The sequence below is a fragment of the Ruditapes philippinarum genome, unplaced genomic scaffold (assembly GCF_026571515.1).
Source record: "Ruditapes philippinarum isolate M1 unplaced genomic scaffold, ASM2657151v2 ctg3021_1_1_1_1, whole genome shotgun sequence".
Lineage (NCBI taxonomy): Eukaryota > Metazoa > Mollusca > Bivalvia > Venerida > Veneridae > Ruditapes > Ruditapes philippinarum.
The window spans coordinates 24,717-51,004 of NW_026861992.1; the positions used below are offsets into that span (position 1 = coordinate 24,717).

Here is a 26,288-nt window from a genome sequence, read left to right on the forward strand (position 1 = left end):
TACCTTATAATAATTGCTTTATCATTTTTGTGCAGGATTTTTTCCCAGCAAAAATATAATTTTTGTAGATGAATGTCCATCGTAGGTCATTGATTATTGAATATAACTTTGAAACCTGTCTCACTTTTAATTGTTTTTTGTAAGCATTTGATTTTGATTATAAATATTTATTTATAAAATTATTAAGTCAAAGCATTCAATTTTAGTTAAGTTGACTTCTATAATTATTCCCTTTTGTACCAATATGAAAAATTCTGATTCAGAGGATTTACGAGTATAGGTTAAAACGCTTGTTAAAATTTACTTTTTTTACAAAGGAAATTTTACATTTCTTGGTTTTAGAATCACATTTTTGATGAGAAAGAATTAATAATACTTTGATTAAACAATTTTGATCCAGAAGATTATCATGCTTTAATTTAAATTTTTAAAAGATATTATAAATTAATAATACTTGAATTTAACTTGGATTTTAATCTAATTTTTGAGGAAATTGAATCACATGTATATTCAAAAGACCTTAGTATTAAATTGTTTGATGCCTCTTAGCGCCGGCTTAAGCAGAATTCAAAATTTAAACATAAAATAGTGAAATTTTGAATTTTTGAATTAAGAAACATCGACAGAAGTGTTCATACGGCGATTATCACAGAACCTTCAATGTGACACGTTCGTGCCATTCCGTAAAAAGCGGCATATGGTCATCAAGTATAAAAAAATCGAGAAAACAAAAGGTGGAACTAAATAAATTTGTATTTTGGGATCAGAGGTTATGTGTTGGTAATTTAAATCTTCATAAAACAGTCTGGTTAATCTAGTTATATAACATACATGTATATATATTGCCTATTCATATGCTCAGAATTTCCTCATTTATTCAATGTTTGTAGAATACCTAAAGTGTATAAATCTAGGTTTTGAGAATTGAGTACCGCTCAAGCCGGTGCTAGGGGACGTGAGGGATGTTGCATGTATTCATTATCCCTCATATACAGACTCAATCAAACCGAGTCTGCAATTCCCTTGTAATGTTGTTGTGATAAATGCTTCCGATGGATCACTTTGTTTCCAGATTTTTATACTTCACAACAGCAGGTGTCAAGTGCTGTGTGGCAGCTGTAAAAAGTTGCCCCGTACTTCACTTCAGTGTTGTTCCTTCGGGATCATTGATGCCAGCACTATTAAGTGTTGAGAATTGAGTACCGCTCAAGCCTGTGCTAGGGGGCGTGAGGGATGTTACACGTATTCATTACCCCTCATGTACAGACCCAATCAAACCGAGTCTGCAATTCTCTTGTAATGTTGTTGTGATAAATGCTTCCGAGGGTCACTTTGTTTCCAGATTTTTTACATAGTGTTTCAATGGAGTTAGAAATATGGGTGGTGGTGCTTCTAACTATTAATAAAGTGTCCTGGTGACCCTATATCACACACCAGCTAGATGTTTTAAGATTTGCAAAGTATATTGTAATTAGTGAACAAAACCAATAACTTTGGCATTCATTCACCTATAGGAATTATTTCAAGTCTAAGTCTGACCAAGAAATTTAGTCTGATTTCGGTATCAGGCGTCACTACCCCATAGCAGTATTTATGTTACTTTTCATAGTAATTTTATGAAATGGACCAAAGAAATATTGTAAAATAAACTGAAAATGTTAAATAGTTTATATATTCATGTTTAAGGAGATCAAGAGAAGCCAAGTAAACACGGTGCTGAATACATACCTGAAGCTTACGCAAATTCCCCTAATACACAACGAAATCAAAGACAGAAACCAGTTGAAATGGCGCCGATAGGTGTGTATTTTTTTTGTTGTTGTTGTACCAACAAATTTGGTTTTTGATATACCATTTCCAATGAATAGGACTTGAGTTCGTTATTTATTAACCTATGTAGTGTCCACAGTAGAGGATTGTAAACATTTACTTATACAATAGTTCAATTAACATTAGCTTAGTCATTTATCTTTAATATGTTTTATGTTCATTTCAGATTGACCGTGGTCATTGTTCATCATAATAAAGACATATGAATAAATGGACCTTGTTCTTATTTACTCAGGATTGGACCTTATGGCTATGCCACACGTGTTCGGTGACACATATGCATTAACCTGGCAGCGAAACGGTTACATTTAAAAATCATTGCCACAATTGTAAGAAAATGGAACAGTGTTGTAATGATAAGGGTGTCTGCCACTCAACCCATCGTTCGTGGGTTCGAGCCTAAATCAACTCAAGAACACTTTTTATTTCATATGAATTGCTTGTTCACTTAGTTCCATAAAGTCGGAAGTGGTAAATTAAAGCTGTATTAACTTGTTTCGCGGTTAAGCATTTAAAAATAAATATATGTATGTTTAAAATAACTGTAAAACCATATACAGCGTTCTCTTGTATGTTTTACACAATTCTGGATCCTAGAACCATCACCTTCTGTTGAATTTCTAGGTGGAAAGAAAGACAAGAGTCATAAACATACAGACAGGGAACAAAAAGTTAATTCTGAATCACACTACTACGATTATAATTCACAAGATGAACATAGAATGGAAAAACAAAAAATGACACAAGGTGTGTATATATATCTTAATAACAATTAAATAATTGTCTAATTAATCTGAAAGCGCCTTCTGCGTAGGGCAAAAACAAATTATATGTAATACAAGAAAAATCAGTTTCATATTAAACAATTTTAAGTATTCTGATCTAATTCTCGGGAAATGTGAAGCAATGATGAGAAGAAATAACAAATTTGAAAAATCCTGAAAATGTTCAATTTATGGCATTTCATCCGGCTCTGACGTAAGAATATATGTATGTTTGAATAATTTGTATTATGTTTGATTGAAGACAAATCTGAGCCAAATTCAACCAATACACTTGGCTATGTGTCTGTTAGAGCACATCCTAGCACTGAAAATACCCATGGAACACAAGAAACATCTCATATTGGAGGTGATGATAACACCTGTGTAAAAACTATTGCCGGACCTGACGAATTCGACTCGAACGAAAATTATGAGAACTTGGTAGGTTATAATAATGTTCTTTTCTATAAAATTATTTGTAAATAAATGTTGAATAAAGCATACTTAATTTTTCTTATATACATGTTTTATTCACACAGTAATACATGTGTTATTTTTTAAATGAGCCGCGCCACGACAAAACCAACAATGGGTTTGCAACCAGCATGGATCCAGACCAGCCTGCGCATCCGCGCAGTCTGATCAGGATCCATGCTGTTCGCTTACAAACTCTATAACAAGTATAGAGAAACTGATAGCGAACAGCATGGATCCTGATCAGACTGCGCGAATGCGCAGGCTGGTTTGGATCCATGCTGGTCGCAAAGCCACTATGTTGGTTTTGTCGTGACGCGGCTCATTTATTTTCACCTATTGCTACGTTAAATAAATTTATGAATTAAGAATTTACTTAGGTTACGAAAATAATGCTAAAAATAAAACACTTCAGACCATGCAATTTATATGTTTGTAACTATTTATACGCTATATGTCTAATTATGTAGGTATTTAACAGAGATCAAAAGAAATAACACAGCTGACAAGATTGCTGGGGGAATGAAGCCGAAAATGTATGGATGCCAAACAGTTCACTTAGAACTTAAATTCCCGTGGTTATAATATTTTCTCATGGCTATCCGTCTCTTATAATAAGCTATTTATTATAATTACAAATACACAATACAAGTCATTGACAAGCATTAAGCTCTTTCAAGAAACAGTTGATATTTCAAGAGAATCATTGCAGACAAATGTTGTGAAAATAAATGACAGCCTATAAGAGCGAATTTATTTTTTTCAATTCATTAAGCTACAGAAAACAAAACATTGTAAATGTGCAGGATTGACTACATTATAAAAATATAAATTCAAATTTGTCAATAATCTGTAGCAAAGTTCTAAAATGCAGGTGACTAGTTATCTACAAAGAAAAAAACATAAAGCATATCATGTAATATAGTTTATACATTTCTTATAAATGTTACCTTCCACTTCCATATTTACTAGTATAAGTAAATGTATTACACAAATTAATTGTAATATAAATACGTGTATTTCTTATAAAATGTTTATATAATATATATTTCATATTACATGTATTTATTCGAAATTCTTGTAAATTATGTTCAAATTGAATGCTTGTAAATTATGTTCATTTATGATTTATGCGCATGTGCTTGTAAATATTTATTTTTCACTGTTATCACAGATATATAAACATATATTTAACTCCATGCTGTTATGAATTGAGAAATACTATCTATCTATCTATAAAAGCAAATTAAATTGCAACATTTTCAACACAAACTTAAGAAGACTGTCATGAGATAGGTTTTTTTCTTCTGTTTTGCCACCATTGTGAATGCTTATCATAATACACATGTATTACTAAAATTAACTAAATTGGTACTTTTTATTATGCTTTTCTCACATGCACATAGTGTAAATATTTGATTATGCAATTATTATTTCTAGATATTCTGTTATATTAATCATTATTTAAGTGAAGTTTGCATAGGATCAGCAAGTATCGAATCTTATTCTTTTAATTATTTAATCGATTTTATTTACATTTATGTTATGTACTTAAATTGTGTATTTGGAAATGTGAAAATGTCTATAAAATAATGTTATATATGCATATCAATTCTTGTAAATACCTGATACTAGTAAATAACTAAGAAATAAGAATTATCTTACAATGACAAACATGCATAAAGATATAAGAATACAGTAAATATGTATAAAATTAAATTAATCAATCTATACCCCGTGTTATTTCAAAGGCAGCTGCTGATGTTGCTTGTATGTTACTAAGATTTTCAAAAGTGCTAATGACTGGTACACTATTAAAATATTGAGTGTGATGTGATGTGTAACTTATTCTTCTGAGCACAAGGAGTTGAAAAAAGGAACTTATAAACAGAACAGAACAGACATACTTTTATTAAAGACTTATACATAATATATTGTCTACAAGCACTAAATGTACAGCAAACATACAATATATAAGTGCTAAATGTTTTATGTAATTTTTTGGAAAAAAACTTAAAAATGTAAAATAACGAAATGTAATAAATGTAACTCCAAAATTATGCAAAAGGGACTTATGGTTTTATAGGCACTGCACTTTTCCTGAATGAAATATATTTATAGTTGATATCTACAACTTAAGATTTTTCGAGTTATAACCTGCAAAAACAAAACCCAACTGTCATACGGCTAAACGGATAAGCTGATTCAACTATGACCCCTTACAACTTTGTTTTATTTGAGGGTTATTTAAAACACATTGAAATTTCAAAGTTAAAGCAGGGCCATTCAAGTAGCTCCAATGATCTCTATTATAGTCCAATTTCTTTGCCACAAAGAAACTAGCCTGATAGTTTTAAATATGTATAAATGTTATTGTGTAATACATTTTCAGGTGACTGCATGTCAACAACGTCAAACAAGAATATGATTAAAAATTCCCTCTTCAATTTATTTTTAAATGACTATACTTTAATGAATCCAAAAAAGTCTATAACAACACAAGATCCATTCAACATTTCCGTATTTACTAATAACAATGTCACTCCTCTATTTGATGATCTGTCTAAAATTATCTTTATCAAGCTTCCTAATGAAGTCCTTGTCAATATCCGGCATGGTGACACCTTTCACTTCAAGTTCCTCACGTACTCTTTGAAGGTAAGTACCATCTGGGTAACCAAACCTTAAGTAAAAATCATTACATGTACTTGGATGGCGAGGCAGAAAAAATTCATATGTCAAATCTTAGGCACGAGGGAAGGTCTCATCCCTCTAAGACAGAACTATATCAACACACATAAGTGAATCGTCATCGTCATATTTATCAAAGAACTTTGTATTAAAGTGATCAATTGCAAGATTTATATAAAGGTTTTGATATTCAATCACATCTGTTTAATATCCAAGATAAAAATAATATCGAATCGGCCTGAAACCTTACTGTGTGTGTGGTCTGAAGTCCGTTTTGTGATGTATATCGTTCCATGTTATAACTCCCTCTTTCCCAGTTGTTCTTGATGTTCCAATTGTAAAAACTAAACGCCTCTCAAAGGCCACCTTCAAAAGTGCACATATCTCTCTGCCTTCCATGTTGTCAGGTAAGAATGCTGTCCTAGTGATAGCTTTATAAGGAGTACCTGGGTTTGGGTGGTCTGTCTAGAATATATTATAAAATTACAATTAACTTCAATAATTAAAGCCATCAACATTAATGTAAATAAAACACAAGTTTAGCGTAAACAAACGCTTTCCAGGAGTTTTATTTTATACCAGACTTTATCCGCAAACAATTTATGCATTGATCATTCAGATTAATACGTTCGTTTTTAAGATGTATTTATTGCACTAAAAAGACCTAAAATATGCACTTTGTATAAATTATAAGCATTGATCACCGATATTTACATGAAAACTGCGCATGCAGGTATACATTAACGGAGAAAAAGGAGATCACGCAAACACGCCCATTATCTGGTTATTTAATAAATAATATATCCCAGACAGTGATTTTATCTCTCAACAACATCACTGTTTGGAGCTCGGATGCGAGGAATTATATCACGAGGGCGTAGCCCGAGTGAAATAATGATGCGCATCCGAACGACAAACAGTGATGTTATCAAGCGATAAAATCACCGATTTGGATAAATTACTTCGATTCTAACACGACATCAACAAATAAATGTTGCCGTAGATCTTCCTGATATTAAACTAAATTGCATCTGATTTGTTTCAGTACTTATTTTCAGTGCGTCGCATTTAATTAAGTGGTTACATCACATGTATAATCAAACCAAACTCCTCACAGTGATTACCTCCCTTGGCAGAATTGTAAACACTGCCTTCACAGACGTCACATGATGATGAAAGTCACATGACGTAACGTCGAAATTCAAATGTTACATAGAAAATCTAACGTCATTTTTCTCTTTCTGTTTTATTTTTAACTTTTTGTACCTACGTCCGTTATATTTTATCAAAAAATTATCAAAAATATACAAAATAATGAAAAATAAATTAAAAAGCTAAAAAAATATAAATATCAAAATATTGATGATGGCAGAGATCTCTGTACTGATAAGGGGGAGATCAAACTCCGACGCAGTCGCCTCCCTTCGCTTCGCTACACAGTTACCGATTTATCGAATGTTATGACATCAAGGAACATACATACATACTTTCATTCTTGCGCACGCATGATTTTAATTTGTATTTGAAAAAAAACACACATGTATTGTTTATAAAGGTGTTAAATTCAAGTAAGAAAGAAAGATAATATACACAAACCCCTTGTTTTCCAGATGCAAAACTGTAAGTAATGGCAATGGTTTTGTATCTTTTATAACCTTCCAAATGTTCGCGTCTTTTTATGATGTCCATCATTCCTTCAGGTTGGTCACCAGTGATAATCCCGCATACTTTGCCACATGTTGGACAAACCTTCCTTACCTTATAATTAGTAAATGCATAAATGATAAAAAAAAATTAATGGTACAATATTTTGTTTGCCTTAAAATCAAATATCAGACTTCTTCTTTCATAACTTCGCCGCTACATCCAACAAATATTGTTTGGTAAGAAAAAATAATTATTATTCCGAAAAAAAACAATATGAAAATTAACTTGGCAAATTTTGTTTAAAATACTATTACATCATAAGCCTAAATGTTTCTCTAAAGTGCTTTAATTTACGTTATATATCTTATAAAATATTTCATGATAAATGAATTTACCCGAAAATATCCTTCAATACATTCTGAGCAAAAGGTATGTCCACAGATTAACTTCATAGGCTTTGTTATGTTGTCCATGCATATAACACAGTCTTGTGGGACTTCTTCGTCTTTGGTAGCTGACTGCATCGTAATTAATGTTAAGAATAAATCTTATAAATTGTATCTAAGCTAAAAAGTAAACTTTAAAGTTAAACTTTGTTATGGCAAAATCTTTATAGTAAAAAAGGGTTAAGAAAAGATGGTACATATTATTGAAGTGCGTAATGATCAATCAAAGGCTAAATTTATCTGATTTATTAACAGCAAGTAGTTAAGCATTACATACTGTAATGTATAATAATCAAAGAAAGTGATTGAATGTACCAAATATAGGTATACATGATCATTTACATTTTTATAGTTTTATACTGTTTGTAAAAAACAAACTTACATCAACTGTTGAGAAATCGGATTTCGTTTTCACGTCATCTTTTATGTCTCCTGTTTCGTTTTCTTTAGAATGACTTTCATGCCCCATGTCTACAGAAATTTGTCCAGTTCGTGGTTCAACTTCACTTTTATGAGACTCTTTAATTTTGGTTATATGTGCTTTGAAAACATCTTTAACTGAGCTCGCTATATCTTTATCATTTAGAACTAAATGGACATGGAGAGTGAATTGTCTATTCTTACTATCGTTGAAAAACTGAATCAACTCAGAGAGCAATAACCTTGCGCTGTCTATTACGTCCATATCTTCACAACCTAAATAGAAAATGAAGAGTATCTTTCAAACTTATCGATATTTCGACAGTACATATTGCTATTTTCCATTTTTCAAATCATGTCAGAAAGGAAAAACTCAATTTTGCAATTGAAAAAAAACATCAAAAATGAATATCATAAAAATATTGCTTTTAGCTTTTCAGTACATTACTTTAGTTAACTGCTACACATTGGAGGAAAGTCAAGAAAAAGTTAGTAAAATCTTGTACAGTAAATGCTTACATTATAATTATTAATTATAATTATTTATGATTATTAAATCAACAATTAAATATGATATACCTGTTCCCAATATTGGTAACGCCAATGAAGAGATATTTTTCCTCCTTGTTTCTAGTAAAACATTCCTGTAAACGATCGGAACAACATTTTGTTTGCATTTTCTGGAAATAATGGCGTGCATTACCCACTGAAATCCACATTTTCCGCCTTGTGTCGTGATTATATCGCCAGAATTTTTATACTTATAAAACTCTTTCATCTTTGCATAACTGTAAGGATCTCCCCCTACTTTTAACAATGCTTGAGCAATCATACCTTTTGCTTCCCCTTGTTTATTTTCGCTACAAACTATTGCTTCAACATCAGATAAACTCAATATGTCTGCATCATATACTTCAACCACATTTCCAGGTGGAAAGAAGCATTTTAATGTTTTACGATCTTGTATGTATGAGACTTGTTTGTCATATTCAGCGAAATCTTTCTTTGACAAGTTCTGCTGGGACGGAATATATATCGACGTTTTCAAAACTGTATTTCTTGTTGGCGATTTCATATCATTGTCTGTTACTGATGCACCACCACTTTTGTCCACAGAAGATCTTTCAATATATAAATTCATGTTATAAGGCGAATGCTTCCCATCATGAATTACGTCCTGAAAAGTCTTTTGAATTATCTCAACCATGTTTCGATTCTGGTCAATAAAATGAATTTCCTTTACGTTTTTGCTTCTTCTTTCCTTTGTGAACATCTTTATAGCCTCTGCATACTGAACAGCACAAACCTCTTGAGGAACATCAAACTTTCCTAAGATAAAAGGGTCTAACAGATAAGTTTTACTATTTTAATCGCTTGATAAAAAATATCAATACAATTGAAAATTCATTTGAAAATTATGTATATGATAAAAAAATAGCATGTAAGTACCTGAATTTAAAGATGAAAATGCAATACAAGTGCAATTCTCATTTTCGGCTAGTTGTAAGCAATTGAGCGTTGTCTTCCTAAGATCGTCAGCACATTTTGTGAAGTTCGATCTTGTCATTGGTTTATAGTTGAACCAGCTTGGGAAAACAGCCTGTATGACGCAGGTACCAATTTGTTCTGCGGAAGTTACAATTGTCAATTTTAGAAAATAGCATATCAACACCACAGTTTATTACTCAAATCCCGGGTACTAGTGGTATGATTGCATTTTTAAATTGCTTTACTTTACAAAAGGTATACTTTTCCAAATAACATAAACAAAAGTTAGATACTTAACATCACCTTAGCTCTTTCTTTAATTTATTTCAACGTAAACCGTGTTATTTTCTTTGAGAGAAATCAGTTAATTTTCCAGTTCGTACTATTACTAATTGTTAATTAATAAAACATATTATGAAAAGTAGAAGTCATGAAATTTGCAAAGTTTATTTATAATAATAATAATAATAATAATAATAATAATAATACAACATGTTAATCACCCTTTTTTCGATTCAAACAGCATGCCTCTCCTACCACTTGTACGTCAGTGGCTGCGATATTATCAACGTAATGTTGTTGATTCCCTTCTTTTGCAATTACCATACAATCGATTGGGACATTCAATATATCACCCTTGTATACTCGCAACATACAGTCATCAATCTCGAAGACTTTCAAATATTCAGCATCCTTGGTCAATGAGAATGTTCTATCATACATTCTTTGCTTCCGGTGACAGTCTTTTGATGATCTGCGTCCGTTTTCTTCCTTACTTTCTTCAGGCGGGGTTTTCAATGCAGAAGAATGTGTATTGTCTTTGCTGAAATTATTTTCTGTTGGTGTGAGGCCTCCACATGCAAGATCATTTTCATCTACTGGCTTAGGACTTACATAACTTGCACTGGAAATATTTGATTGATCTGTGACAGGCAATTTCAGCAATTCATGAACTTTTGCATCCAAATGTTCTTTTGACATGTTTATACTTTTTTCTGTGCCAACCATTTCTATTCTAACTTGACTGCAGCTTCTACCTAATTTAGATAATAAACAGGGTTTGTTAAGAAATTAATAAAGGTTGGCAACAACTTAAATAGAATTTGACAATATGTTATTGTATTTTATTGGGTTTCTCTTAAATATTTCATTTTATTAAAAGTTAAACCAACATAAATAAGGAGTGCAACAAATAATGATCAATACATTTCATGTACATCATATGGATCGAAACAAACCCAATTACAGGAATAATTAGGAAAATTGAAAAAAAATACGTTACCGTATTTTCTACTTTTACGATATTTCAATATTGCCAAAAATACTATTAATGAATTTTGAAACATTAAAATATGCGGGTTTACGTTTGCGGTCACAGAATATTCCTGTTTAGAATTAGTTGATACAAGTATAAATGAATAAAGCTTACCTGACATTTCGATTTGCTTGAAATACTGAAATGTTTAAAGACAGACTTTAAAAGGAGTAACTTTCGTAAAGAAAGTGTCATAAATAAACAATAGATACGTGATTTATTTTTGTTGTTATCGCCTTCAAATGGCTAATGAGCTGTGACTTTTGAAAGCAAAATGATAAGAATCTGGATAATGTACTTATACACGATCCTAGACGAAACATAGCTCGTGTGGTATACATGCATGTATTTACACAGTCGTACCTCGTGTTCCTTGATGGTCATAAGATAAAGGCCATAAAACAATATGTCGAGTTATAGAATACTAGTAAATGTATCCACATTCATCCCATATATTATGGTTTCAAAATACTTTTTCCTGATTGGTTAATTTAAATTTATAATGAAGGAACACGATAAAGAATGGCTCGAAAATGGGCCCTGGACATTCACGGCTCCCTGTCTATCATGTTTCGTTTCATGACAATATTTCTTAAGAAAAAAAAGATTCCAATTCAAATTATGCGCAACTATTCCAAGGACATAAAAATCGTGTCTGCAGTGACAGAGAGAAGGAAAGCATGCCGATTGACTGTTGGACAACTGGACACACAAGCTGATCCAATTTTGCTACTGAGCTATGTTAACCTTTTCCCTCATATAGACGTGTTTTGACGGGGTTTTGCCCCCCCCCCCTTTGAGGCCCAAAACAGTGAAAACATGCCCTATTCAGGCCCCAAACACTGTTTTTCTTTTGAGAAATGTTGTTAAAAAAGTGACCACTTTTTCGGCGCCGCCCCCATCAAATTGTTACATCAGGGGGTTGCCATTTGTTTGTTTGTTTTGGGGGTCTGAAGGGGGCGGTAGTCCCCCTCATCGCCAAGAAAATTTTGGACATGTTACAGGCTAAAAATGGCCTCAGGTCGATCTTAGGGTAACTAGTAACCGACGCTGAGAAGTTGCAGCACTTTGAAATCAGTTTTGATGGAAAAAAAACAATGCAAAATAGTGATTTTTGGCAATTTTGAGACGTCCCCCCGTTGCCATGGTTACAGGAAATTTACGATTGAGCGTATTGTGTAGTCAACATATATGTGCCAAGTTTCATCAGTATTGAAGCATTTTTTTCATAGTTTCATAGCAGTTTGAACTTGTTATACGAGACTTTTCAATGAAAACGGCCATTTTTCGCAATATGCTCATGGGGTAAAAGGTTAAAATGTTATAATTCGCTAAAATTTCTGACAAGTTATTTTGTATAAAAGCCCAATTTGCAAGAAAAGGTAATACAAGCTAATGAAAACATAAATTGTACATGTATAACAGTATCATGAAATAAAGGGTAACTTATTTTGCGTTTTATCATAGAAAATAATATTGTCATTAAAATCAAATTTTCCTACTGAATCTTAAGTTACCAACCTGAAAAAGTTCTATATCCTTGTCGTAAATAACGAACTTGATCATTTTCAGTGTTGTTTGTGGGCGGTCACGTTTAAATCTCTCTACACATCCGAACATTTCTGAAGCAACGAGTTCCGCTGGATAACCTAATGAGCCCGTTCCCATTGCCGGAAAGGCGATTGATGTATGTCCGTTGTCTGAAGCTAATTGCAAACAGCCAATCATATGTATTCTTATGTTCTGTAGAAATAATTTCAAATATTTCAATTTCCAAAAATGATATGTTTGCTAATTAACAAAGTGAATTGTTTTACTTAAACATTTTGATTTAGAGGTTTATAAGGTCAATAGCTAAATTGTTACGTTTTTCGACGGTTTTACTGATCGACACAGTATTTAATATCTTCATACAAATAAGATCTGGAGGTATGCTTTGTTTCTTTGTAATATTATATGAACACAGATTATTTCCTTAGAATACTTTCTATTGGCTCATATTGCAAAGCACTGCGAAACTCATACAGAAAACTGAAAATGATTCAAACTCCGCCAATATATTACAATGTAATTGATAAAGTATGTAGTTTTACATTTATAATTTAAAAAATAGATGGACAATGAATAGAATGAATTAAATAAGAATAAAACACAAAAATACGACCCTTATACTGTCCTTTGTTGAATACGGTAGCAGTGCCATATGGTATATTTTCCTACATCCTGTACCATATCCTCTGGTTACTGCAATTTCCCGATGCCGTAAACCCTGTCCATATTTCTTGTTACATTCTTTCTGAAGCCCAGGCCCGGCCGTCTTCAAAAGAGCTGCTGAAACATTACCTTTAGAAAGGTCCAAATTAGCAGATGTTGTGTTTACCAGTACATCAACCTGTTAATAGAATCTGTAAGGTGTTGATGTGCGTATTTTTTCACAACTGTTATACGTATTGTTAAGAACAATTAGCTAGATTGTCAGTATAATTACATGTTTGGATATAAATAATGTCAGTGTCTGAATACATGTATTTTATAATTTGTGCGACCTCGAATACTCATATAACATGAAAACATATCTGTCTCATCAATAGGCCATATTACTGCATAAAGATCTCCTCCAGTTAACAAAGATTGCGAGAAAAGTTGCCAAAAACTATGGCTTTTAAAGATAATGACTCGATTCATTTCGTATAATGCATATACTATATATTATTTTTTAATAAAACCTAGTTTGCTTACGTATAAGTGTGAATGTCGAGTTTTTACATATTGAAATGTCAAAAATAATACAGCATTAACATAAAGCGTGATATATAAGTAAATGTATATAACTAAATAAAACTGTTTTGCAAGTGCTTGACAAATAAAGAGAATGAATTTAAGAAGCATGGCTAATTATATACAATTTTTGTCCTACTGCTTCAGTTGTGTGCACATTTAAGCCACATATTGGTCAAGACAATATTCGCTAAAGGCATGATTTATATAGCTTTTTAGAAGTCTACTTAAAGTTTCAATTAAATATAAGGATACCATAATTATTTTATAAGCACACGGAACTCACACAAATAAGAAAAAACAGATACGGGTACCCCACCTTTGTTCATATCTAGGTAAGTGCTAGCTATTAAATATGTAAACATTGTACCAAAACAAGCGAATTTTGGCGATAATTATTATATTGAAACAAATCTCGCTGCAATTCATTGAAACACGAACTTTCAGCATCACAAATATTAATCATGGACAAAATATTCAGTTCTACATTAGGATAATATATTATACACTGGTTGGACAGTGTTTTGTGTTTTGTTTAATTTACAGTTGTTTGATCTCTTTTTTAAGTGTGAGAATAATACGTTTCAAATGAGTACATACATGACATCCTTAATTATATATGTTAGGTCTCATGCCATAGGTTATTCATCTTAAACATTTTCAAAAATGAACTATTTGAACATAAGTACTCTTCAAAAAAAAAAATGTCTATAACTTAGTTTGGTTCGCGATCCTCCGGAGTAACAAATTAAGAAAAAAGCAAGCGAACTAACCTAACCAAAATCAACTAGTAAACACTTTTTGTATCGCGTATCAGGAACCAGTAGTTCTGTTTTAAGTTAGTGTATATGTTGTCACAAAATGGCCAAAACAGGAAAAGGCTTCAATGAGCAAACACTAGCTAAAGAAATATTTCAAGATGAGAGTGATAATGAAAGGCACTGGCTACGTTCAAATGGTAAGGAAGCATTTCAAATCATTTGTTAGAAATTTAGTCAAATTTTTAGGAGGATTGAATGATATGAAATAAAGCAAACATGATATGGTGGCTATTTAGTTCAAATAAATTTCAGAACAGAACATAAGTATTTTAGTGACAGGCAGTGTAGATATAAGGTCCTATGCTGAATGGAAAAAGAAATAAAAGCCGGATTTTTTTTTCGTTTTATGTTAAAAATGGGTTACTTTGTTTTTGAATGACACAGAGCTAAGTTGGGGCTTCTTATTACCCAGACAACGAAGCCGGGGTCGTTAATATTTTCAAAGGTTTATGTGATATGTGAAAAATAATAAAGAGAAGGCAAAGGGCCTTAAAACCCCTGTCACACTAGAGCGGCGTTCTCACGGCGTCCAAAGAAAATTCAGCTCGTCGAGGTGAGCGCAGCAAGATCGCAAACATCGCTGCAACATCGCCACAGCATCATAGTGGCATCGCATAGAACGCCGACCGACGGCGCGCATTTTGAGCATGCTCAAAACAAACGCAGTCACTCGGCGTTCTGATAAGAGCGCTGCGGGATCGCAGTAAGAATGCCGTAGCAACTCAGTTTCATAACCTACAACGCAACAGGAGCGCCGTGAAACTGCAGAAGGATCACCGAAGGAACGCCGTGGTTAGCCACGGCGCTTGTACGGAGATTGTGCGGCGTCTCTTCCGCGCTTAGTCTGCGTGTGTACTGCGCTTTTACGGAGGTTTAATTTTCTAAATCGCTTTTACTGCGACTTCACGGCACTGTCACGGCGACCATTGCGCTCTCAAGGCAATTCTACTGCGTTCATTTGAAATTACAGAATACAGTTCAGTAGAATCCCTACTCAAGACCGACCAACCACCCTGGATTTCAGACCACACCTCTATAAAGATTAATTTTTAAAAGAACGAAATGTTCTGTTCTTTATGTTAATGCTTACATGATCCACAATTAAAACAACCCCACTTATCCACTTTTAAGATCATCAGTTTTAGTCCAAATTCATTGTTTTATTTATCTTACCCCACTATTGAGACAACTGTTATTCTAGTCAATACCTATTCAGATCTATTCATCTGCTTGAATTCTATAAAGCATGGCACTTGCTGAAACAATGTGTTAAAACTGTTATGATTGGAAAATTGTATAAAGGTGAGAAAATAAACTTCCGAGTGGTTTAATGATACTTTCTGCACATTTATTTTGCGAGGAATTAATTTCTTAATTAATAGGTGAATTACGTACATGAAGCAAGACCTATGAAAAAAATAATCTTTTTATATTAAATATCTTCAGACTTATGTACTAAATATGATTAAATATTATAACATCAGTTTATAGTAATATTTGAATGTCATAATATGATTGCTTAAACATGTTAATGCATAATAATTAAAAAAGAGTGGTCATGAAATGCATATGCCTTGATAATTATATCACCAATTAAGACCACCCGCAATTAAGACCGTTTAAGTTCAGTCCCTTTGGTGGTCTTAATACAGGGTTTTCACAGTACAGTGAAAACCCTCTATTAAGACCACCAGGGGGACTTGACTGAAGCGGTCTTAATTGCGGAATGGTCTTAATTGTGAATATTATTTATCAAGGCATAAATTTATTTCATGACCACCCTATTTGAATCATTGTATATAATTGAGGTGATTGATAATTGAGGTGGTCTTAATTGTGGATCATGTTATCATTAACATAAAGAACAGAAAATTCCGTTCTTTTAAAAAATGGTCTTAATACAGTGGTGGTCATAATTCCGGGGTGGTCCTAAGTAGGGATTCTACAGTATATATAATAAGTGTTTGCAAGTAAATGTCCTATAAACCATGCATGATGAACGGCAGCAAGCTGGAATATTGTTTGCTTAAATGCAGGTGCAGGAAGTGCATGACTATTCAGACGTGAGCCGCTGGTATATATAGCACGATTTCAGCGCAGTGTGAGCGCTAAGCCAGCCCGCATAGCTCAATCGGTTAGAGCGCGAGACTTGTAATCTCGACATTGTGGGTTCGATTCCCGGGCTGGCCAACTAAAATTACTAATCAGTCTTTCGGATGAGACTTTAAATCGAGGTCCCGTGTATGGGTGCTTAAACACTTGGCACGCTAAAGAACCAGGAGAAGCTTCTGGAATTGGGGCATCTTTCTGTATCTGTAATTGCACTATCCTCCAAAAAAATAAAATTACTAATACTCTTCTGGAGGACTCGCCCATATGGGCAACCGGTGGCGAGTATAAATAAACGCAAATACACACACACACACGTGTGAGCGCTGCGAGAGCGCTGTGTGAGCGCCGTGTAAGCGCAAAGAACGCAGTAGAAGGTCAGTCCGAACGCAGACAATCGCCGATTAAAACGCTGTAAGAACGCACTACAATACCGTGGAAGCTCCGTAACAACGCCATTATCGCCGTGAGGACGCCATAAAGACGCCATGAAGTCTCCATATCATAAAAAATATCAGATTTTTCTTGCGATCTCGCGGCGCTTTGTTGAATTTCACAACGCCGTGCAAACGCAGTGAAAGCGCAGTCTAGTGTGACAGGGCCTTAAGGAACTTCTATCTTACATTCAACCAGCACATCGCAGTTTCTTTAAAACATTACAAATATCTCCCTGAAATGAATTTTCTTTTCTTTTTTATTTCTCAAATACTTTTATTTTGGTATCTTGTGATACTTTCCAAAATATTACTCACTTGCCATATACATGAACTATCATTTCCTTCTGTTGCTATATTAGCAATTGGTAAAAATACAGTGTATGGAAGTCAAAATACTTCTTTGGTTACTTTTTGCTACCTTTATGACACATTAATGCACATTCAGCGCTACTGTCTCCCGTTTTTGAATATGTAACATGCTCTAAATCCATAATTCAAACATTTTAACAAATGTTTGACATTTCTAAAGAATTGACAAATTATATTTCTAAGGTATAATGTGGCTTTAACGTGGGCTTTTTACCAACATGCAAAGCAATATTCTAAAGCAACTTGCCTTTGTCTTGTCTAGCTTTCCTTGACAAACTGTTACAGTCAGCTCATCTTTATTCTGGGTGGCTTGAATAAAAAATTCAATGCATATTAATGTATGTGGTCATCTTGTCCCTAAATTTAGGGAAAAAAATAACATAATTTTTTTTAAATAAAATCAAATAACCACATTATAAATTATATTGGCTCTTCATAGTATGAATAATACTGGGAAAAAATGTTAGATTGGAAGCCATAAAGTATGTTTATTTTAAGCTTAGTGTCCTATCTACTGAGCTATTGCGGCAATTCTTTGCAAAATTTACAATTATCAATAAAATGTATAACCATTCTAGATGTACAACATTTTATAACCTACTTAAAATGGAATGTCCAAGACTCTATAATTTAGATATGAAGACTAGAAATGTGTCCATAGGACACGGGTGCCCCCACCGCGACACTGTTCTGTCAATCTTTTTACTAAGTCAAAGGAAATAACTCTACAAATACTGGATAAATCCACAAGCCAAACCCCAGGTGCAAATCTAAAATATGCTGAGCAACCTGCCCATAAGGTTTATTGACTATGTCAAATCCTTTTTGAGAAACTTGCGACACAAGTTGAAAATTGCAAAAATTTTCTACGTGAAGGGCAATAACTCTGAAAATACTAAAAATATCCAGATGAAAATACCCAGGTGCACAACTACACATGCTGATCAACATTCCTGTAAAGTTTCATGACTCTAGGTCAAATACTTTTTGAGTTATGTGCGACACAAGTTGAAAATTGCAAAATTTTACTAAGTCAAGGGCAATAACTCTGAAAATACTAAAAATATCCAGACGAAAATACCCAGGTGCACAACTACACATGCTGATCAACATTCCTGTAAAGTTTCATGACTCTAGGTCAAATACTTTTTGAGTTATGTGCGACACAAGTTAAAAATTGCAAAATTTTACTAAGTCAAGGGCAATAACTCTAAAAATACTAAAAATATGCACACGAAAATACCCAGGTGCACAACTACACATGCTGATCAACATACCTGTAAAGTTTCATGACTCTAGGTCAAATACTTTTTGAGTTACATGCGACACAAGTTGAAAATTGCAAAAATTTTACTAAGTCAAGGGCAATAACTCTGAAAATACTAAATATATCCAGACGAAAATACCCAGGTGCACAACTACACATGCTGATCAACATTCCTGTAAAGTTTCATGACTCTAGGTCAAATACTTTTTGAGTTACATGCGACACAAGTTGAACATTGCAAAATTTTACTAAGTCAAGGGCAATAACTCTGAAAATACTAAAAATATCCAGACCAAAATACCCAGGTGCACAACAACACATGCTGATCAACATTCCTGTAAAGTTTCATGACTGTAGGTCAAATACTTTTGGAGTTACATGCGACACAAGTTGAAAATTGCCAAATTTTACTAAGTCAAGGGCAATAACTCTGAAAATACTAAATATATCCAGACGAAAATACCCAGGTGCACAACTACACATGCTGATCAACATTCCTGTAAAGTTTCATGACTCTAGGTCAAATACTTTTTGAGTTACATGCGACACAAGTTGAACATTGCAAAATTTTACTAAGTCAAGGGCAATAACTCTGAAAATACTAAAAATATCCAGACCAAAATACCCAGGTGCACAACTACACATGCTGATCAACATTCCTGTAAAGTTTCATGACTGTAGGTCAAATACTTTTGGAGTTACATGCGACACAAGTTGAAAATTGCCAAATTTTACTAAGTCAAGGGCAATAACTCTGAAAATACTAAAAATATCCAGACGAAAATACCCAGGTGCACAACTACACATGCTGATCAACATTCCTGTAAAGTTTCATGACTGTAGGTCAAATACTTTTGGAGTTACATGCGACACAAGTTGAAAATTGCAAAATTTTACTAAGTCAAGGGCAATAACTCTAAAAATACTAAAAATATCCAGACCAAAATACCCAGGTGCACAACTACACATGCTGATCAACATTCCTGTAAAGTTTCATGACTCTAGGTCAAATACTTCTTGAGTTACGTGCGACACAAAAGTGAACGGACGGACGGACGGACGGAAGGACGGACGAAAGGACGGACGGACAGACGGACGGACGGAAGGACGGACGGACAAGGGTAAATCTAAATGCCCGCCACTAACGTGGGGGCACAAAAAACATAATTCATTAATTGTACCACAAATAAAATATATATCTATAAATAAAATAAAGCAATGTTTTGTTTAAACCACACATACAAACGAACACAAATAGTTCAATATATTAATTTGTGAACGAAGATGATGAACTCTCTATACCTGATATGAAATTTGCAACGCATTTATCCACAAATTTATCTGTGACTGCAAATTCTCGTTTATCTGGACACAACATTACTTTGGTTGGTTTTGCACTAGTACTTGTCAATAACCATTCGACAGCGAATTTAGCAGTACAATTCATCAACTGATCAAATGTCCATTCCGGTGTTGGTTTTAATGATATCAGCACTGTGTTTTCGTTAGCTCTATCAAGTTCATAAAATATTTGCTTCAGCTCTTTTTTTAAATCTTCAAACTCGGAATGTAAACCGGCAATCCAAGCTGGCAACCTCAAGTCGACAATATGTTGGCCTTTGACAATTGGCACTCCTTCATATTGTAACAAGAAATGTATAAACAGACAATGTAATATGTATCACAATTTGCTTTGATATAAAAATAATTTATGCTTTAGATATGATAACAGTTAAACAACTCTGGAAAGGAGAGATCATGCAGTGGTAAAAAGAGTTTAAATTAATCCCTGTAGTTTAAATACACTTGTTCAGTTTGAATTTAATCTGTTAAGCCTAGGGGAGATAATGAAAGGTGTAACATCTATCACGCTCACTAGCACCGGATTGAATACCATTCAATCCACAATACTGAAAGTATTAGAATTAAAGACATAATAGACTAGACAAATTTACCCTCACTGAGATGAAGGATGGTGTAACATCTTACTGTTGTCACAAAGTACCTAACCTCTGCTGTTTGAGTATAAAATTCTAGAGTGGGAGATGGTGCATCCCTTCTTGGTAATAAGATAACCAAATGGTAGAACATCTTAGAATCGGTTTGTTCGTGATATTTAATGAAAATGCAACATTTCTCGCGTCCTCTAGCACCAGCTTAAATGGTATTCTGTCAATGAACCTATATATAGATCTCTTAATTAAATGACCTTAATGATAACGAAGTGAACAAGGCTTTCGAGTCCTAAGTAATTGTCACTAATACTGATGCTAAAGCACACAAGAAACCCTAATATTTAATTATTTACTCCTCTTTTGAAGTGTATATAACTATCTTTTGCATGAACTACGTTTCCAAAAATGGTAGTATGTCAGACTCATTTCAACATTTTCATCTTTGTTGAGTGTTTTTCCAGGCTTTTGTGTATCTGTTTAAAAATATATAATTTTATATGTGGAAATAACTCACCTGCTTTCATATCACTTGTAGATGGTATAACCTTGACACTGGCTATCGCTTCTTCAATGTTACTCTGTTCCACAAATAAAGATCTGCCATCAGAAACAGTCCATTTATTATTGTTATTATGTTCCGTCTTTGTCACTTGCAACTTCTCACCGACAAATATCCTTTCGCTTTGTTTTTGAAGATAAACATCTGACTCCTCTTCAATACTGCGAAGGAAGTGTTTGCTTGATTCTGATTCAAAAAATTGAAGGGCTGTATTCTTTGAAACAACGAAACTATCAAATATGAGTTTTTGTTCAGTATTGTGTATATATTCTACAGCCAATTTAACACCTTCTTCTGAACCGTTAATTTTTAAAGAAAACTGTTCCGGATTTATAGAAATATTGACCTCGTAATTGTTTTCTATTTTTTCAAAGAATCTTTGGAAATATGCTAAGTGTTTTTTCTTTCGAATATCGTATCTCTCGGAAAATCTTGGACAGGTACTCTCGTCATGTTTATCTCTATTTGGGTCATATCGGTCATGTGTGCTGGAACCCATTGACTTTCTAACTTCCTGTATTTCTAGAAGTTCAGAACATGCCTCATCAACATCTGGTCTAAGTCCAAATAAATACAATCTGGATTCTTCATCTGTATCTACTAATATCTTTCCCTGAAATTTGCCCTGTAAATGTCTTTTTATACTTTCTATCTGGTTTCTAGTTTTTCCCTCAATTTGTTGAACCCGGTCTACTATCAATTGTTCTACAAAGTTTGCTGCATCTGACAGCATGTTTGACTCTAGACCGTAAACACACAAACTTGTCTTATTTTGCTCAACAACAATATTCGAAAATTTTGTTTCGAGATGAGCATTTATACCGTCTTCAACATTTAAATGTTTCAAACCATTTATTTTGCTCCTTGTTAAATATTTAAGATCGTTCTGTTTAAGATTTTCTTTCACTAAACTAAGATTCCCAATAGCAGATTTAACCAGGCTTTCAGGACCTGACAACGTGTAAACAGACTGATTATCAACACTTTCAACAGTATATGATATACTTGGATTACTCAAGCAACGATTAATCTCTGTTGGGAACCTTTTAACGACTCGGTCTAGACAAAAAGTCTGCGTCACTATTATCTGCCGTGAATCATCTTTGTATTCTCGAAGACATTTATCAACGCATTCTTTTCCAGAATGTGGGTATACAATAAAAATGCGTTTTCCAATTTTTGAAGCATGCGCTACCTCCTTGTCAAATATTACATTTAGCTTTTGCACACTGCCTTTAATGTTGCCGTCCAGTACACTCACTTCCTCCACGTCAAGTATTTGGCCTAGTTTGTTGAAAACATATTTCAGAACTTGTTCTGTAATCTCTTTAGCTTGTTCCTTGTCAATGACGGATACATTTATGGCTACCATGAAGCTAGGAAGAATTGTAACACTTTGGTTACCATTTGAGAAGGCTGTGCTTAATTTGGAACATTGGCGAGGGGAATTCATCAAATACTGCCATACATTATATTCATGTAGGTTACACTCAAAATTAGTGTTAAATTTAGTGTCTTCTTCACCAGGCTTGAGACAGTACCGTATAGCCAATGGAATATAGAGTAATGTTTCTACTTTATAACCATCCAATTTACCTAAAACATAAATAATATCATAAAGTGTTTAGGTGATATCTGAATTTCTACGGAAAATCTATCAAATAGAATCTTAGAAATGTATTGATATGAAGTAACGAAACACTTCGATAATATGTTCATTGTCTCTTAACATTATATGTGAAATTTTGTACATTTTATTTCCTTGAATGCAGTCATATTCTATCGTGTTTAAAATTTGTATCGGTTTCGACTTAGTTTTTCATAGACAGAGGTAAAAAGCATTTTTGTACGTATTCATATAACTTACATTTGTTGTCTTTGCAAACCCGGCAGTATTTCCGTAATAACGTTCCTTGAATAACATCCCCATGGGGTGATTGGTGACGTATCTGATCATGTGTCGACGCTGTTTGTTGTCTTCCTAACGACTTAAAGATCATAAAAATAAAATGCATGTTGATTTAAATCATGTAAATTTTCGAAATAAAGCCATATATAATATGATGATTTAGATGTTTATCAATGTTATATTCAAATTAAATATATAATGCATCAATGATTTTACAGAAGAAAAAGAGATGAATGTTTTCAAAAAAATAGGTAAATTGTATTAAAAGTATTTTACCCAATATGAGCATAATATATATTATGCTTATCTTGGGTAAAATACTTTTATAGTAGAAATTTATTGAAATCTGAGAAATTCTTAGTAAGTTTAAATTTGTCAACAAGTTTAAATTTGTCAACGGACTTTCAAGTCCGTGTTTTGTCTAAATTGAATGCACAATCGTTTTATGGGAATATGCATTCCCTAGTTTATCTGTCAAGTTATTTTGGATCTTTCATTAATAAAAAAACTGCCAGTTTTTGTTTGATTTTTGTTGTCTTTAATAACACTGTGTATTCATATAATGTGTTAACCTATATAGTGTGTTGAGTTTCAATCTTAAAATATCTTCTCCGTACGTAATCAACATGTTTACTTTATTCTTAAAAATTACAAGTTTTTTTATAAAATCAAATTTGATACAAATTTGTTTGAGCACGATTATATATCTTTCTTTGCACTAGGTCAACCCAGTAAATAAAAAAAGGAGAATTGATAAATTTAGTTATTCGTAAATTAATTTTTACTTGAAAGAAAACCGCGATTATTTGTTAGTTGGACTAGATTATTTGTAAAATTACTGGAAAAGCGAAAAGGAAATTAAGTTACGTTTGCTCGGTGTATCTATATATAGACATTACACTGCATGAAACATTTATATATATTTAATATATATACAAATGTATTATGTAATTGTGATATAATCATGAAAAAATACCAGATTTTGATGTGTGTTATTCGAATCCTCGTTCAGCTGGTCAGCCATCACAACTTTATTTTCCTTAATCTACGTTTGTGGTAAGTCTCCGTTGTAATCAAAGAACAGCCATAACGTTCCATTCAATTGAATTTACCTTTTTCACCTTTTCCTCGGTAAAGTGAAAAAATTCATTTTCCGTAAAGAATGAAATAAGAATTAGCTTATAAGGGTAAAATTATATGAATACTTAGTCAACAACTATTATTAAACCGAAAGCGAAAGTACTTCGGGATTTTATTGACTTGATTAAAATCCGTACCTTACCCGAGCATTTATACTGATAACACGCCTTTTCGATAGCTTGATAATAAAATTCCTTTATAAACATACTTATAAATGAAATATTGAGAAATATTGATCAAATAAAATGCGTGTTTTTATTTTCCGTATTTTCACAGTAAAAATTTATTTTTCACTGCCGTGAATCATATTTTCCGTGTTTTCACCGGTATGCCTAAAATACGAAAGTGAGATTTTTGACGAAAGTGAGCGAAAGTGACTTTTAAAATAGTAATTATAACATTTTAATAGACTTTTAAAACAAACTTGCAGTTTGTAGACGTATATTATTAGAAAATAATTATATTTATTCAAAGTCAAAGTCAAAATTTTATTTGCAATTCGGCAGATATCTGCCTTTGGCAATACAGAAATTTATTAACAGAAATAATCATAATGATGATTTAATCGCTACTAATTTGCATAATTTCTATACACAAGTTCTTATATTTTCCTTTCGCTCACATTGAAAAATACGAAAGTGACTTATAAAATATTAAATATTCTGTTTTAATTGAAATTTTTACTAAAATTACAATTTGTAGATGTATATTATCAGAACTTGATGATACCTATTTTTAAAATAATCATTATGATGATTTAATCGCTATTTATTTGCATTATTTTTAGACACAAGTTCAGATATCTTCCTTCGCTCAGATTGAAAAAAATACGAAAGTGACTTCAAAATATCAAATATAGCGATTGATTTGAATCTATATAATTATAAAAGATTGTAGACGTATAGTTTTGGAATTTGATCGATAATATCTATTTTTAAAAATTATCATTATGATGATTTAATCGCCATTTATTTGCATAATTTCTATACACTAGTTCAGAAATCTTCCTTTCGCTCACATTGAAAAATACTAAAATGACATATGAAATATTAAATATACTGGTTAAGTTGATTTTTTACTAAAATTTCTCTAAGTAGACGTATACTATCAGAAATTGATAATATTCATTTTCAAAAATAATCATTATATATATGATGATTTAATCGCTATTTATTTGCATAATTTATATACACAACTACATCTAGATCTTTCTTTCGCTCACATTGAAAAATACGAAAGTGACTTATAAAACATTCACTATACAGTTTATTTTGAATTTATATTAATACAACAGTTTGTAGACACATAGTTTCAAAAATGAATAAAAAATACTTAAAAATCATTATGAGGTTTTAATATTCATGCATTTTCATTATTTCTAGATAGCAATTTCAGAGATCTTGTTTTCGCTCACTTTCGTATTTTCAATGATAAGCGAAAGTGATTTTAAAAATATCAAATATAGCGTTTTAATTGCACTTAATATTAATAATGCAGTTTGTAGACGTATATTATCAAAACTAGTATCTTTAATCAATATGATCTTCATTTATTAGCATAATATTTATACACAAGCTCAGACATTGATCTTCCTTTCGCTTACTGTGAGCCTGACGAAAGTGACTTACAGAATATCAACTAGAAATGTGTCCATAGGACACGGATGCCCCCACACGCCACTGTTCTGTCAATCTTATGACTCTAGGTCAAATATTTTTTGGACTACATGTGCCACAAGTTGAAAACTAAAAAACAACAAAGGGCCATAATTCTGTTAAATTTAGTCGCAGCAAAAAATTCTTTCCTTTACTACCATCTACACATTAAGGTTGTTAATCCCTGGAAGTTTAAGCAAAATCTGCCATCCGG

At 32.7% G+C, this 26,288-nt stretch overlaps 2 protein-coding genes across 2 annotated transcripts in view; both read right to left on the reverse strand.

Annotated features, from left to right (window-relative positions):
* The window catches only part of LOC132717560 (uncharacterized), a 49,165-nt gene extending 24,491 nt beyond the window's left edge, over positions 1 to 24,674 (reverse strand). The window contains exons 1-4 of the mRNA XM_060701052.1: positions 24,256 to 24,674; positions 23,238 to 23,358; positions 21,326 to 22,966; positions 20,159 to 20,491 (exon numbers count right to left, since the gene is read on the reverse strand). Of these exons, the coding sequence (XP_060557035.1) occupies positions 20,159 to 20,491; positions 21,326 to 22,966; positions 23,238 to 23,358; positions 24,256 to 24,303 (2,143 nt within the window). The 5' untranslated portion in view covers positions 24,304 to 24,674. The remainder of the gene's footprint in view (positions 1 to 20,158; positions 20,492 to 21,325; positions 22,967 to 23,237; positions 23,359 to 24,255) is intronic.
* LOC132717558 (uncharacterized) lies at positions 3,361 to 14,572 on the reverse strand. The gene is made up of 11 exons (XM_060701045.1): positions 13,240 to 14,572; positions 12,597 to 12,818; positions 11,190 to 11,214; positions 10,264 to 10,797; positions 9,722 to 9,898; positions 8,852 to 9,601; positions 8,235 to 8,548; positions 7,802 to 7,924; positions 7,356 to 7,517; positions 6,010 to 6,224; positions 3,361 to 5,751 (listed from the first exon to the last, which is right to left on the reverse strand). Exons 1-11 carry the CDS (start codon positions 13,276 to 13,278, stop codon positions 5,616 to 5,618), a joined length of 2,697 nt encoding a protein of 898 aa, XP_060557028.1. The 5' UTR covers positions 13,279 to 14,572; the 3' UTR covers positions 3,361 to 5,615.
* Positions 24,675 to 26,288: the final 1,614 nt, after the last annotated feature.